This window comes from Dioscorea cayenensis, chromosome 16 (genome assembly GCF_009730915.1).
Source record: "Dioscorea cayenensis subsp. rotundata cultivar TDr96_F1 chromosome 16, TDr96_F1_v2_PseudoChromosome.rev07_lg8_w22 25.fasta, whole genome shotgun sequence".
Lineage (NCBI taxonomy): Eukaryota > Viridiplantae > Streptophyta > Magnoliopsida > Dioscoreales > Dioscoreaceae > Dioscorea > Dioscorea cayenensis.
Window position 1 is genome coordinate 2374970 of NC_052486.1, and position 17307 is coordinate 2392276.

Here is a 17307-nt window from a genome sequence, read left to right on the forward strand (position 1 = left end):
AGTCCACAACAATTGCTCCGTTACAGAAAATGATTTGTGATTTACTGCATGAAAAGAGCTTATTTCTAGTTTTAGATGATGTTTGGAATGAGAACGTATGGATTGATTTAGTTAAAAATTCAATTGAAGGAACTACAAAAAAATGTAGGGTCTTGGTGACCACAAGAGATATAAGTATAGCTAAAAAAATGAGGGCAACATATATCCACCCTGTCAACAAACTGTCTACGGATGTTGGTTGGGAATTGCTATGCAAAAAAGTTTTCACAAACAATAATACACAAGATATGCAGAGACTGAAGGATATTGGGATGAAAATCGTTGAAAAATGTGATGGTCTTCCGGTAGCAATAAAAGCCATTGCTGGTCTTCTTATAACAAAAAGCCAAAATAAAAAAGACTGGGAGAATGTGCTTAAAAGCGATGCTTGGACTATTAAAGGACTCCCAGAAGAGCTCCAAGGAGCATTATACTTGAGTTATGAAGCCTTACCTTCAGCTCTTAAACATTGTTTTCTCTATTGTGCCCTTTACCCCCGTGGACATGAATTTTCTTTAGAAGATCTTGTTTGCCATTGGATTGCAGAAGGTTATATTGAAGCAAAGGGAAATGCATCAATGGAGGATGTTGCGAAAAGCTATTACATGGAGTTAATTTGTAGGAGTTTCTTACAACCTAACCCTCAGTATGCAGATATGTCGATTTGCACAATTCATGATTTGTTGCGAGCACTAGCTGAGTTTTTCGCAGGTGATGAAAGTTTTTTAGGTGATCCACAAGAAGTACAAAGCATTGAATCAATGAAAAAACTACGCCGTTTGACAGTTACAAGTAATAGGGAAAGTGTGAATATTCCACATCTTCATTGCCTAAGAAGCTTGAGGTTATGGACTCCTCCAAGTTTGAACACACAAGTGATTGGCAACTTAAAACATTTGCGTTTATTATTTCTCAATGGAGGCATGATTGAGAATATTCCGGACAGTATTGGGGATTTAGTGCACTTGAGGCTTTTGGATCTAGAGGGTACATGCATTCATAACCTACCGGATTCTCTGGGAAATCTCATTAATTTGCAATTCTTGTTGCTTAATGATTGCGAGTTTTTGCATATCATTCCAAAAAGCATAACTAAGCTCTACAATTTGAGGTGGCTTCGGCTTTACAACACTCCTTTGAATTATGTGCCAAAGGGAATAGGCAAGTTGGAACACCTTCATTATGTGAAAGGATTGACCATCGGAAATAGTGGTGATGATGGAGAAGAGGGATGCAACTCAGAAGAGCTACAAATGCTTGAAAAACTCAGTTACCTTTCTGTAAGAAACTTGGAGAAATTAAGCGACAAAAGTTCTTCGATACTGTCAAGCAAGATTCACCTCAGAGAACTAAGGCTTTGTTGCACACCTAATTACACTAATGAGCATATTCAACAGCAAGAGATGGACAAGATTGTGCAAGTCTTTGATGAGCTGTGTCCACCTCCATGCCTTGAAAAGCTACTGATTGACAGCTTTTTTGGTGGTCGATATCCAAAGTGGATGTTGTCATCGACTTCTATTACTACTGCTCTTCAAGAGTTGATTTATTTGGCCTTAACCAATTGCTCAAATTGCCCTCATCTTCCCCAACTTGGCCAACTTCCCCAGCTCAAGTATCTGAGGATAGAAGGAGCAGCTGCAGTAGTATCAATTGGTCCTGAATTTCTCGGTATAAAATATAATGGAGAACCTACAGAAATTGCCTTCCCTAAGCTTGAAACCCTACTATTCATTAACATGAGTAATTGGGAGGAATGGTCATTGATCAGTGGGAGAAGAAGAAGAAGACAACGAGCCTGAATCTAGCAAGCCATTAATGTTCTTCCCCCATCTCAAAAGCATTTCCATTGGTACATGCCCTAAGCTGAAAGCTCTTCCAAGAGGCTTGAATCTGGCTAACATCCAAAAATTCCAAATTATAGAAGCTCACAGTCTTTCAAGGATCTCTCATCTCCCTGCCTTGAAAGAACTGGCAGTCGCTGATTGCCCAATGCTGGAGGGTGTAGAGAAGCTTGAGTCTCTGCAAAGCTTGGAGGTGTTTGATTTTGAAGAGGACAACACTAGTCTCCCTCAGTGGCTCGTCTCTTTCCTCCAACAACGTGAAGAAAAGCCTCATGAGGATGATCTATTCAAGTTGCATTTGGAGTGCAGTGCCCAAGCAGTACTAAAGGGATGTTTGAAAGGGCATCCACACTGGTCGTTCATCCAGCAAGTACCACGCTTCATAGGCTACGCAAAGAAGAAAAGCATGTATTTGAAGTACACCAAAGAACCATATTACTATGAAACCAACATCGATCACTGGTATGTTATTCATTTTATTTCTCATTATGTCTCTGCTAGCTAGTGCTTAAATAACTTATCAGAATTGTAATAATTTTATGCAGATGAGGATTAGGATGATGAAATCCTTTATTTGAATTAGATCACCACCGAAAAATGACATGCGGACATCCATTACTGGTATGTCTTCAATTTGTTTTGAATTATGGACATCGCTAGCTAGTTCTATTAATTTATCTTTAGAATGAATTGTGAGATGTATGGTGTTTGTTGTATTGATTTCCACAGGCAAAACAATATGTGACTTGATCATGACTCAATTGTATGATACTTTGATGGTTTCAACTTAATTGAAATAATGGGCAAGATTTATACGAAGAGGCCTGACATGTTTGGGGGGGTTTCTTTAATTCCTTCTCCATGCTTTCTTTAATTTCCATGGGACTTGAGCTTGAATCCACATCTACTTGACTTGGGAGTATATATGTTACTACTCTGATGAAGCTCTCTGGAGGAGGAATGTTCTTGTTTCTTTGTAAGTAATTTTGTAATTAATTCTTATCTTCATGTTACCAAAAGATAGATATGTTTATCAACTGTTAATAATATTAAAAATTTCAATTTGATGTTGAACAGAGTATATTGGCTGATTTAATTATATGATGTGCAATTATGCATACATGCAAGGAATGGTCCGATTGATCGATTCCTCACCTACAATTCAATTTGATAAAGAGGATTCTTAGGACAATTTTATGTCTGATTGGTGGCTTAATCATGCAGATAAGAAAGCTGGGGTGAAATTAATTTCAACTTGTTGAATGAGATGTGGACATGAATATTGAATGGTATATATATATATATATTATATAACTCGAAACATCTCTACTATAAGCTACTTGTTCATATCTTTAAAATTGTGATATGTATGTTTTTGCCGAGAACTCTAATGCTTTGTTGCAGGCCTAACTCTGGTGGACATATACAACATCATAAGAAGTATCATGACTCAAGTCCACTTCCATTCGAATCACAGTGCCCATTGCACTCTATCAGTGTTTCTAAGCCTCCAGCAAGTACCTGTTTTGTAGTCTATGCAGAGGACGGGAGCATGCAATTTAAGTACACCAAGCAAAATTTTTCTATCAAACCAATCTTGACGAAAATATAGCAATTGGTATGATCCATGAAACCTCTTTGTTCAATTTATTTTTTTCTCTCTTTCATCTCTATATATTGCAGAGAGCTAGGATGAAGTTAGGCTGATCAACTTGCTGAATGAGATGTGGACATGTATAATGACTGGTATGTATATATATATATATTATATGCTCATTACATCACTACCGTAAGATTGTTATTCATATCTTAAGAATTGTAATGCATATGTTTTTGCTGAGAACTCTAGTGCTTTATTGCAGGCTTAACTCTGGTGGACATATACAACAATATAAGAAGTCTATATACAACAATATAAGAAGCCTCGTGAGGATGAATTGCACTTAAGCACTGAATCATTGTTTGCAAGGGTGTCCATACTGATTGCTCCTCCAGCAAGTACCCCATTTTGTAGCCTATGCAGAGGACGGAAGCATGTGTTTTAAGTACACTAAGAAACCATTTTCTTGTCAAACCATCATTGTTGAAGATATACCAACTAGTAAGTTTAATGAAATCTTTTTATCCATTTAATTTTTTTTTTCCTCTTTTGTCTCTGTATATTGAAAGTGGCTAACAGTTTATCAAAAGTATGATATATATTCCTTATGGATGCATTACTGCAGCATATTTATGCATTATCTCTTTTGAATTATTTATGTATATATATTTGATGGTTAGGAATGAAGCTCATCCCTTGCGTAGTTCTATTTTGTTTACCCTGTATTGGTTTTTGTTGGGACGCAGTGGCTCAGGTCTATAGTCCCACATCGCCTGTGGGAGACGCTTCCCTCTAGTTGATATACCACCATCAATCCTTCCCTGTAACTGCAGTTATGGAGAAGTTAGGGTGGTGGGTCCCTGTCTTAACAGTTTTCACTGGTAGAATGGTGGATAAACATATTTTGATGGCAAATATGAGACTTTATTATGACTTAACTGCAGGGCATGCGGTTTGACAGTACAAATTACTTGAGTTGATGGTTTATGTGGAGAAATTCATGTCCATTCAGAGTACAAAAATTAATCCTTGGTCTTGGTAACAGCTTAATTTACACCATGAATTTAGGACATTGATAGTCTAACATGCCAATTCTTTAATAATTGGTTTTCTTCTTTTTTGATTATTCTCAACAAAATGTTGAAAGTACTTTCTTCTGAGCCAGTTATATACATGCAGATTGTTAAGTGTTGCATGTCCAATAGAATTTCCAAAAATACTGTGAAGCTCTCTATAAAATGACTTTTTTTTTACCGTAATTAATTAATTGATTATATAATATTTTATTTTTAATTTTTTTATACTTTTTAAAAAAGTTATAGTTTTTAATTAATTATAATTAATTATTTTTAAATAATTATGGGATGACCATGATTTTGTTATTTCCTTACTTGCCCTATCTAATTAAGTGAAAGAGGAAATTCCCAACCAACCCTCCATCAAGCAATCAAACAAAACACTGCCATGATATGCAATATCTCAAATACAATTTTTTTTAAAATAAAATAGATAAACAATAACTTTATTAAAAAAAACAAGTACATAAAGAAAAACTATTTTTAAAAATTAAACTACGGCTTTTTTTAAAACAAAAATATTAATTTTATAGTTTTTTTGGTTTTTAGTTAATTTTGAAAAAGGTGGATAACCCACTATATTAAAAAGAGAAAATAACCAACCACTAGATGTGGTAGAGATACAAGGTACCAAATAAACAACGAGAAGAGAACAACAATCAAAATAAAAAAGCGAGAGGAACAACGGCCCTCCTCAAGGCCCACAGCAACTAAGCACCTATCCTACGACCGCGTCATGAACCTCCTCAGCAGGCTGGGTCGCACCCCGAACCTCGTCGCTGGGCCCCAAGAACTCCAAACTCCTCCGGACAGAAGTGATGTCATCATCAAACTTTTCACGGACTCTGTCCTCGACTGAAGATAACCAAGATAAAATCATCCGATCAATTTTGAACAAAATACAATGCACATGAACAGAATTGGCATTAAAGATACAATCATTCCTAGCCAGCCAAATATTCCAAACAATTGCTTTAAAAACAAGATCTCCAAAAGCCCTCCGGGTGGGGAGCAAACTCAGACGCCAAGGCCCCCACAAGTCTCGCAAGGAGACGGGGGGCTGCGGGAACTGCAGCAACCTACCAAAGTAATCCCACACCTGGACAGCGAAAGGGCATTGGAGGAAAAGATGATCAACAGATTCCGACCCCGCATGACAAAGCACACAAGTATCCGTCGGCATCCTGTTGCACCTCCTGCGCGCAAGGGTTTCCAACGTGAGAATTCTGTTTTGCCAAGCAAGCCAGTTGAAAAGAGTAATTTTCTTTGGACACCAGCTACGCCAAAAAAACTTAGCCACTTGGCATCTTAACCTCCATCAATGAGGAAGTTGTAGAAGGACTTGACCGAGAACATCCCACTGCCTGTAAGACTCCACTTCTTGATATCCTTATTAGTTCCGGCGGAGACAAGCAGGCGGTCACGGATCGGAAAGACCTCACGCATCCCTGAGAGGGGCGGAGCATCTAACAAGTGAATGAGATCCCTAATAGTCCCATTAGGTTGATGACAAGCACTGAACAACTCAGGCCACAGGTACATGGGGGCTCTCCCATCAAGCCATCGATCTTTCCAAAATCGGGTATCTTGACCATCCTTGACATCCATCCAGATGCAACCTCCCAACGCCAGTAGGCAACTTAAGACCCCTTTCCAAAAGTAGGAAATTCTCCCAGTCGTGTTATGGCCAACACAACCCCGCGGCCCGCCGTAGTTGAAGTGAAGCACTTTCGCTCCACTCCAAGAAAGATCAGTAGTGTACTTCCACCACCATTTACCCAAAAGAGCATGATTAAATGCTGGGAGGTCCAAAATGCCCCATCCACCCTGGTCCCTTGGCCGACAAAGATTTTTCCATCTAACCAGTCGGCGGCCAGGCCGGTCCAAATCTGGTCCAGACCAGAGGAAATCTCTTCTGAGACTATCAATCTTTTTGATGACCCAGCAAGGCAACCTAAAAATGGACATCCAATACGTTGGGATAGGAGTAAGGACCGAATTCACCAGCGTCAGTCGACCTCCCAGAGAAAAATGTTTCACTTTCCATGAGGCAAGTCTTCTGCGGACCTTGAGAACAAGACCCTCCCAATCTTGTCTACACGGTCGCCTACCCGAGATTGGCATACCCAGGTAAGTGACCGGCAACATACCCACCTCGCATTGCAAAGTATCAGCAGCCACAAAGTCCGGAAACTCACCCCAGTAGCTAGAATAAAGGCAAGTCTTAGAGAAATTTGTAGCTAACCCCGACATTCCTTCAAATAAGAACAAAATAAGTTTGATAATCCTGAGGTCCTCGAGCCCCCCTGAGGTGAAAATTAAAAGGTCATCCGCATAGTGGAGATTACAGCATCTACCGAACTCCCCCAGTGGAACCTCAACCAGTATTTTGGAATCCAGGGCATGAGAGAACATCGCACTTAATGCATCTGTAACCAGAACAAACAACAAAGGGGACAACGGATCACCTTGCCTCAATCCACGTTGATAACGGATGTATCCATTCGCCGATCCATTAACAAGGATGGAAGCCTTAGAGGAGTGAAGTATGCTCCTAATCCACCCGACCCATCTATCTCCAAAGCCTCGCGCAGATAGGAGATCGAAAAGGAAATCCCAATCCACCGTATCGAAGGCCTTAGCGAAATCCACTTTGAGGATGAACCCCGGAATTCTGCGTTTGTGTAGGCTGAAGATAATTTCCTCCGCCGTGGGGATGTTATCCAAGATACATCTACCTTTTAAAAAAGCCGATTGGTCCATACCCACAAGGGAGTTAATGACTTTACTCAATCGAGTTGCAAGAATTTTTGAGAGAATTTTTAGGGAGGAATTGATAAGACTAATGGGACGGTAGTCGCTCGGGCTCTCTGGTGCCTCGACCTTAGGGATTAAAACAATACTAGCCCAATTGATTCTTTCCAAGTTCGCATTCCCCATGTAGAAGTCCTCACAGAGCTTAAAGAGATCAATCTTAATAGTATCCCAGAATTTTCTGAAGAATTGCAAAGGGAAGCCATAAGGGCCCGGAGCCTTATCCTTCCCAAGGTCAAAGACCGTTGCTTTGAGCTCTTCCAACGAAAATGGCCTTTCCAGCTGAGACAAATCAACCTCGATTCTATTAACCATGAGTTTACGAAAATCAATCCGGAAACGGAGATTACGCTTACACCCGAACTGTTGTTGAAACCTAGTAGAGAAAATCTTCCCAATTTCCTTAGAATTGGTGAAGGTAGCTCTGTTGAGGCTAATACTGGGGATGAAGTTCCTGTTCTTGCGTCCATTAGCCACAGTGTGAAAGAAGCTCGTGTTCTCATCTCCTTCCATAAACCAAAGAAGCCTAGACCGCTGCTTCCAGTAAATCTCCTCTTGTTTACGATTGTCGTATAATTTTAAGAGAAGATCCTCTTCCTGTTTAAGCTCCAGGATAGTCAAACATCGTTGTTCCTTGACCAAATCCAAGATTTCAAGCTCGTGCAAGAGATCCAATTTCTTAAGCTTGATAGAGCCAAAGGAGTATTTCGCCCAATGTCTCAGTCGATCCCTGATCCCGGCGAATTTCTTTGCCATGACAAATGCCTCACATCCATGCGGTTGTAGCTCAGACCACCATTGTTTGACGAGCTCCAGAAAACCGTCCGCAGTGAACCACACCAGTTCGAACCTGAAAAGTCGAGGAACTGAGCAATGATTGCCCAGTTCCAGCCTGATGGGCACATGATCTGAACCCAATCGGGGGGAGACAATTTTGAACCATCTTGGGAAACAGACTCATACAATCCTCACTAACAATAAAACGGTCCAGTTTCACCCAGGTTGGATCGGTTTGGCCGTTAGTCCATGTGAATCGTCTGCCCATCGAGGGGGGCTCCAGAAGCTTTAACTCATGCAAAAAAGCATTAGCCATTCTAATGTCTTCCAAATTAGGCAGCCCCCAATTTTTGTCCCCCACGTCAAAAATTGCATTGAAGTCACCACAAATGATCCAGGGGTCTTCCTGTCGCAATAAAGGCCATTGCAGGTGTTCTTATAACAAAAGATCAAAATAAAAGAGAATGGGGGGGATGTACTTAACAGCAATGCTTGGACTATTATAGGACTTCCAGAAGAGCTCCGAGGAGCATTGTACTTAAGCTATGAATCCTTACCATCAGCTCTTAAACATTGTTTCCTATATTGCTCTTTGTACCCGCATGATTATGAACTTTATTGTGATGATCTTGTTTGCCAGTGGATTGCCGAAGGTTATATAGAAGTAAGCAGCAATGCATCTTTGGAGGATGTTGCAAAAGGATATTACAAGGAATTAATTTGTAGGTGTTTTTTACAACCCGATCCTAAATATGCAAATATGTATAGATGCACAATGCATGATTTGTTGTGTGCTTTAGCTCAGTTTTTCGCAGGTGATGAAAGGTTTTCAAGAGATCCACAAGAAGCACAACGCACCAAATCAATGCAAAAACTACGTCATCTAACAATCACAGGTAATAAAGAAAGTGTGAGCATTCCACATCTTGACCACCTTAGAAACTTGCAGTTATGGGATCCTCCAAGTTTAAACACACATGTGATTGGAAATCTAAGACATTTGCATACATTGCTTCTTACTAATGACAAGATTGAGAATATCCCTAATAATATTGGAGATCTAGTACACTTGAGACTTTTGGATTTGGAACATACATGCATTCATAACCTACCAGATTCTTTGGGAAATCTCATTAATTTGCAATTCTTGTTGCTTAATGATTGTAAGTCATTGCATATCATTCCAAATAATATAACTAAGTTATACAATTTGAGGTGGCTCCGAGTTGAGGACACTCCTTTGAATTATGTACCAAAGGGAATAGGCAAGTTGGAACACCTTCATCATGTGCAAGGATTGATCATCGGAGATAGTGGTGACAATGGAGAAGAGGGATGCAACTTAGAAGCGCTACAGATGCTTGAAAAACTTAGTTACCTTTCTGTAAGAAACTTGGAGAAATCAAGCTACAAAAGTTCTTCAGTACTATCAAGCAAGACTCACCTCAGAGAATTAAGGCTTTGTTGCACACCTAACACTGATGGGCATATTCAACAGCAAGAGATGGACAATATTGTACAAATCTTTGATGACCTACTCCCCCGCCATGCCTTGAAGATCTATTAATTTGCGACTTTTTTGGTGGTCGATATCCAAAGTGGATGTCATCTACTTCCATTAACACTGCTATTCAAGAATTGATTTATTTGAAATTGATCTTGAACAGAGTATATTGGTGGATTTAATTATATGATGTGCAACTATGCATACATGCATAGAATGATGCAATTGATCGATCCCTCAGCTACAATTCAATCTGATGAAAAGGATTCTTAGATGAACGTTATGTTTGATTGGTGGCTTAGTCATGCAGATAAGAGAGCTAGGTATAATGACTGGTGTATATATGGATATTGTATGACTCATTACATCTCAACTATAAGCTAGTTATTCATTTCTAGTGCTTTGTTGCAGGCCTAACTTTGGTGGACACATGCAACAGCATAAAACATTTTTCTACTAAATTTGGATCACAGTGTAGCCTATGTAGAGGACGGAAGCATGTATTTTAGTACACCAGCCAAACATTTTTTTTCTATGAAATGAACCTTGGTGAAGATATATCAACTGGTATTATTCATGAAGCATCTTTTTCAGTTTTTTTTTCTCCTTCATCTCAATATATTGACAGTGCCTAACAAAATTATGATACGTATGCCTTGTGGTTGCATAGCTGCTGCATATGTATGCCTTATTATTTATTTTTATTTTTTTGAAAATGTGGATAAACTACTTCAGATTAAGAAAAAGAGGCAAGGTACAAAGGGCGCACCACAAGAAGTGATACGGTAAGACCAAAACACCAAAAAACAAAACAAAGGAACAACATACCTCCTCAAAGCCTACAACATCATAGGGAACCTAGCCTGTGGACAGATCGTGTGCCTCCTCGGCCATACCAGTCGTCTCCCCACGTGATCCAAGGAACTCCAGGCTACGACGAACAGCAGCCATAGGTTCCTCTAGCTTTGCTTTAGCACCGTCTGTAAGAACATCAAACCACGATAGGAGCATACGATTAATCTTCAAGAACAAAGCATGCGCAGGCAAGCAAATTGCATTAAATATGCGATCATTCCGAACAAGCCAGATATTCCACAATAAAACTTTAACAACCAAGTCAGTCAAAACCCTATTAGCAGGCCACAGCTCCAACCTCCACGAGCACCAAATTTGAAGTAAGGTCCTCGGAGGTTCAGGCAGATTAAAGAGTCTACCAAAATAATCCCACAGAACACGAGTAAAGCACAATGCAGGAACAAGTGATCTACCAATTCAATATTGAATACATATGTATGCCTTATGTATTTAATATGTTTTAAATTATTTATTTATATATTTTATGATTGGTAATTAAGCTCATCACTTGTGCGGTTCTATTTTATTTACCCTGAATTGGTTTCACAGGTTGAATGGTGGATAAACAAATTTTTATGGTATAAATTACTTGGGTTCTTCTGAGTCAGTTATATACAGGCACATATTTAATTGTTGGATGTCCAATAGAACTTCACAAATCACTTTGGAGCATGGCTTGTGTGTATGCTATTCCAATGAAGCTCTCTGGAGGGGAATTATATGTTATTTTTTTGTAAGTAATGTCAGAGAGCATAATAATTAATTCTGATTTTTTGTTCATCTGTTCTGAAAATATATAGGTCTTCTGCTACAAATAATAAAACTTCTACTTGATATTGAATAGAGTACTGGTGGAAATATATTATGCTTGGAATGGCTCTGCCAATCCCTTGGCTAAAAATCAATAAGATGAAGAGGACTCATTAGGATAATATTCTGTCTACTTGGTGCCTTAATTATGCAGATGAGAATCATGATGAAGTTAGCTTCCAGTAATTGAATGAGATGTGGACATGTATAACAACTGGTATGTTTATATATATCTATAACTCATATTGCAACTCTATATATCTTTATTATTATGAATTAAGCTCGACACTGTAAACTTGTTACTTATATTTTTATAATTGTGATACGCATGTGTTTGTTTTCGTGTTTTAATAGGAGGAATTGTTGATAAACAAAAATTTTATGGTAAATATGTGACTTGGTGACTAAACAACATGTTTAATTTGAGCTCACAAATCACTTGGTTTCAACTTTCAAAGTGAGATGATAGCTTTTAAATTTTCTTAGTAGCACTGAAACTTTTCCTCATTTCATAAGTTGAATTGATTTTCTTCTTAATTTGCATATTTTTCTGAATGATTAAATGTGCAGGAGTTTTTCTTCTCATGAGGAATTAGTATACTGATCAAGACTTTGATGAATCTTGTGTGGGAGTGCTGTGTTTTTTCATCAAGTAATGCGACAAAGGAAAACCTTTGTATTATTTATATGATAATTTCTGATTTTGTATGATAATGTGTATCTTTTGGTGACACAGCTGCATACAAGGACTGAAGTTTGAATTACATTTACAGAGCAGCAAAGGAATGAGATGTGGACATACATGACTTGGTATATGTACATATGACTCATTGCATTTTAATTAATCTTTCATGTTTTCAATCTGTTTTGAATTTTTATTGATCTATTTCATGCATGTATGACTCATTGCTCTTCCCCAATCTCAAAGAGTATTTTCGCTGCAACTGCCCCAAGTTACTATCGTTTCAAGAGGCTTGAATCATGCATGCCAACACGCAAGAATTGCAAATTGTAGGATCTTACAGCCGATAAATGCTATATACGCCGATTTACTTGGCCGAAATCACAGGCCGAATGACGTGGTTGTCTACGTGGCAACCATGTCATCAATTTTCTCTCTCCTCTGATTAAAAAAAAAATCCCAAACTGAAGCCCTTCTAGGACAGAACGCCTCCTCATCTCGTCTCTGAAGCCGCCGCTCCTCATCTCATCTCCAAACCGAAGAAGAAGAGAGATGAGCGAAGAGGTGGCGGTGAGAGAACCCATGGACGCCACTCCCCTCGCCGGCGAGCAGGCCATCCCTGATCATGAGCTGCCGGCAGAGAAGCCCAACCCCGGTAAGCAATGCTCTCTTTCTTCCTACCTTCCCCAACCAGAAGCTCCACCAGGCCTCACTCATGTCCCTTCCGATGGGCCCCATCCGATCGAGCGAGCCCTTTCAGATTCTTCCTCGGCGATCGATGTCTCCGCTCTTGGGAAGTACATCCGTGACAGGGGGAATAGCTTCTCGTCTGTGATTGTGAAGCGGATCTCATCGCTTCGGGAATCTGATCCTCCGGCCGCTGTACCGCCAGAGGTGAAGGAGTTTCACCTCTATGTTTTGAATTTTTCATTGTTATGGTTTGGATAGTTGAGTGAAATGTGTATTGTTCCATTGATGATCAGCATGTGTGTATTTAGCTGCTCTCTACAGAATTTCCTTGAATTCAAGAAAATCAAGAATTTGTTTTCTTTTTCTTCAATTTGTTGTTTAAGTTCATGAAATGATGTTGTTTTGAGAGAACCTTGTAATGGCATTTGTTGGTTTTTGATTATTTTCTTATTTTCTTGTTTTTTTAAGAGAACATATCCAGTGTGGTAGTGGTGAAGGTTGGGATTTGGAGGATGAGTGGTTCCGGTGACGGACGAAGGGGAAGGAGCAGCACATCTTGATGGCAGTCTCATCAGCCGGAACTTGAAGGAGTGAAGAGGAGGGTGAGATAAAAGGGAAAGGAAAAAGAATTTTTTTTTAAATTTTTAATTTGATTAGGAGAGAGAAATGGGATGACGTGGATTCCACGTAGGTATCCACATCATTCGGTGTATGAGTTCGGCCCACTCATTCGGCGAGAATAGCATTTTTCTCCTTACAGCCTTGAAAGAACTGCGTGTTGATGATTGCCCTGTGTGTTTGGAGTGATTGATGAGGAAAACAATGGTGAAAGCCAGATCATGATGGTATCAATTCTGCTTGCATTTCAAGAGTTTGCAAGGCAACCAAAATGGCTATGTAATTAAAGGATAGAGGCATGTCTGTATTAATTAAGTACTCATAGTTTCTCTATTGTCTGTGTTAGAGTAATAATACTAATCTCTCTTTCCCCCAAGAGAGCTAGTCTTGTACTTATTGTATCACTGTTGTTATTCAATGCCTCTATGTTGTGTCCCCTTTGTCATTCCTGTGGACCCAGTTCATGATTAGATCTTGCTTAAGTTGCTAAAACATACTTACCTTACCCCTTAATCCTTTTTCTTTGGTTCAGTTGCTTTGAAAAGCTTGCAAAGGAGGAAAACATGGAGGGATTCGAGATTTCAGTCCATCTTTGTCTCCGGCATTATTTCCTCATCCCTTGCATTATCACTACCCTTCCTTGCTTCCTTCCACCCTCTAACCTCACTCCTCTCCATTGAAGCCTTTAAGGTGAAGCATCTCACCGGATCACTCGTAGTGGCGATGTATCAAAACCCGGGGAGGAGCTTTTCATTTCAGTCATCAACCTAGAGGTATTTGTTGTAGGTTGCTCATGTTGTCCGTAAGATAACTTCTCTTCTTGAATGATGGTTGTTAGCTTGCTTCTTATGTTTGCATGGGTTGTTGTTTGAAATTTTTGGCCTTGCATGAAAACTCTCTCTTTATGCATGCTAAAACTTGCTCTTGCGCCTCTTGAAGATCCTTAGTTCTTAGCCTCCAAGCTACATAAGTATTTACTCATGGAACTATCTTTATGTTTATGCATGGATGCTTAAAACCCAAGCCGAAAATTCAGGGTTTTGCTTGCCAAATGAATGTTCAGCTTTTTGTAGTTTTGGCATGTGTGTTGGGTGCATGAAATTCCTCGCACCCTTGGCATGACCTTCTAAGGCATTTGTATTTTTGTTGCGAGTAAATACCAAGTAAAGCTTGATCCCTCTCTTGAGCTTTGCATCCCTACTTGTTTGCATGAAAAAAACAAGACTAGAAGCCTCCAAGATGTGGCTCTGGTTGCATGTCATGCTTTTGATTATTTAAGCATCAAGTATAGTATAGATATTTACATGCACATTGACTTGTTGGCAGCCTTTTTAAATTGGTAGCATATATATATCCACACATGTTGGTCCTGCAACCATAAGTATGTGTAAATATAGATATATATATATATATATATATATATATACATACATGCATGCATGCATGCATTGATCTACTACTTGTGCTAGGAGATTTATTTCCATCCTTGTTTCTCTCACCTATTGTCCTTGTTCCTATTAATCATTCTATGTTCCCTTCCCACATCATTGTTATTACCACTAGTATTAGTATTATGTTAGATCTACTTGTAGACACTTTCATATTGTTGTTGTTTTAATGGGGTATTTTTAGACTAGCTTAGCATGAACTTTTGTGCTTGAACTCTTCCAAGTATTCATGTATATTTGGTTGGTTTTCCCTTGGATTTTAGGACCACCTTGAGCATCATCTTGGATTTCTTTTGAATTTAGGATCACCAAGTAAGTAATCCCTTAAACTCTTGTATTTAAATTTTTGTTGTTTTGCTTTTATTTTCATGTAAAATTTCTGAAATTTGTTTGCATTTATTCTTTTAAAAATTATTGTGGGAATGCCATCTATTTATGTCTTGTGTTTTTAGAGGAAGAGAAGTTTCTATACTTAGTTGGAACCATAGTGCTATTATTTGCCAAAACTTATATATGTTATTTCCTTGTTACTTCCAAATATTTGGCAAAGTAATTATCCTTTTTGTAACCTTGTTTATTCCCAATAGCAAAAACTTAAGATTTATTAAGTGCTTGAATCCTTGGTCCACCTAACATCAACTTGAATTACCTATATATTATTTGGGTTATACATTTATCCCTTAAATATCCACTTGCCTTTATGTCCTTGCCTATCTCCTTCCTAAAATTTTTAACATCCTTGTTTTGACAATATTTCCTTTGAAATTATTTTTCTAGCTATTTTGGTTTTAGGTGGGCCATTTTTCTTCAATTGATGAGATACATTAGACCTTGTATTTTTACAAATTTTAGTATATTATTGTATTAATGCATTTCTTCCTTGAGATTGGTCGAATAATTATTTATTGGTTTCACTATTATTTATACTTGTGTTATTTTATTTTATTTTTTGTAAATCTTTTATTTTCTTGAATTTTGGGAAAATATTTGTGAAATGTTGTTATTATTTCTCCAAAGTGAGAACCAGGCTTAGGCTTGGAAAAGTGAGTATTTCCTTTTACATTATTTATTTATCATTTATTTAATTATTTACTTTATTTTTATTAGATGAATTTTTGGAAAATACTTGAATATTACGTATTCTTGGCTTGAATTGTATCTCGAATTTTTTGGTCTCCAAATGAACAATATGCAACCCGATCGATGGGGGTTAAACCTGACCTTGTCGACAAATGTAATTTTGGAAAATGAGAAATGCTATGATTCATCAGTAGTCAATTCGGTGAAATAATCAACTGACCACACTGTTATTCGGTCTCGGGTCACGAGGGTAAATAAATGATTTCAGTTATTTTGGTCTCGGGTCATCACGAGGATAAACAAATGACCCTCGGCACTTCTGCGAATTTGGAGCGTATTACGGATTTTTGCTATCTATGTCTTATCCTTTGGCTTTGATAATTCTTTTTGGCACTATTGATTTTCGTACAAATTGATATTTGAACTTTTTGCTTTTCGAGTTATTTTTGGATTACTTACTGGATGCTAGTGAGCTCATGGATTTATTTTAAATCCTTTTTCGAGGATCGGAGGCGTAGAAACCCGAGTGATCTTAGAAGGCTTCCGATGGATGCCTTCTTTTGGAATTATGATTACGTGGCTTATGTCTTTGCATTTGTTGTATTATTGTTTAAGAACCTCCTTGTAGGTCGTCTTTGTATTTCATTCGCCTTATATTTGGGTTTTGGTTGTAAACCTCAAGTTGTACTTTTATTTAGTATTTTGTCGATTATTTTTCTACTCTTGAAAGTCCGTGTTTAGGTTTTTGATGTATTTCTCTATATTCATTGTACTGTAATATTTTGTTGTTTTGCTAATGAAATGTGGTTTTATCTATTTTTAAAATAATAATAGTAATTTATGTTTTAAATTCGGAGATAATAATGTCTTCCAGGTTAAAGTTAACTTTTAATCTTTACTCTTATTTTAAAAACTGTCTTAATTATATTTTTAGTGTGAAAAAAATAACAATTTTTAATAGTTTGTTTGCTTTTCTTCAGATTACATTAACACTTTGTAATAGATAGATATTCATGGAGCTTTTCATTTTCTCTATGTTTTTATTATCCATGGAATGAACAAGTTTATCATCCATGGGATTATATTATACTTTTTTTAATGGCACCTCCTTTCTAAATCATCAACCTCACTAGCAAGTCACACCATAAACTAGGTGATCTTATCGTAACAAAAATTAAATATAAAAGACCAAATTGTTAACATTTTAAAACTGGATGACCAAAATAAAAATATGTGAAAAGATAGGGAACTATTTAGATTGTTTATCCAATTTTTTTAATAACAATAGTAACTCAGTAGATATTATGTGTGTGTGTATATACCGAGGACTAGTCTACTAGGGACATTCACATATAACGACTCTACAGACATCCCTCTATCAGCAGCCGGATTGGAATCCACCGACTTCCGATCATCAATATTTATGAATAGTAATATCAAAAATAACCATTCAACAGTTCAGTCAATGCA

General features: G+C 37.9%; 1 protein-coding gene across 1 annotated transcript; it reads left to right on the plus strand.

The window, feature by feature from the left end:
- Positions 1 to 4555, plus strand: LOC120278908 (putative disease resistance RPP13-like protein 1). Its single transcript, XM_039285652.1, has 9 exons — positions 1 to 1869; positions 1904 to 2345; positions 2429 to 2504; positions 2613 to 2859; positions 2961 to 3172; positions 3288 to 3501; positions 3567 to 3629; positions 3746 to 3984; positions 4428 to 4555. Exon 1 carries the CDS (start codon positions 30 to 32, stop codon positions 1839 to 1841), a length of 1812 nt encoding a protein of 603 aa, XP_039141586.1. The 5' UTR covers positions 1 to 29; the 3' UTR covers positions 1842 to 1869; positions 1904 to 2345; positions 2429 to 2504; positions 2613 to 2859; positions 2961 to 3172; positions 3288 to 3501; positions 3567 to 3629; positions 3746 to 3984; positions 4428 to 4555.
- The last annotated feature ends 12752 nt before the right edge of the window (positions 4556 to 17307 follow it).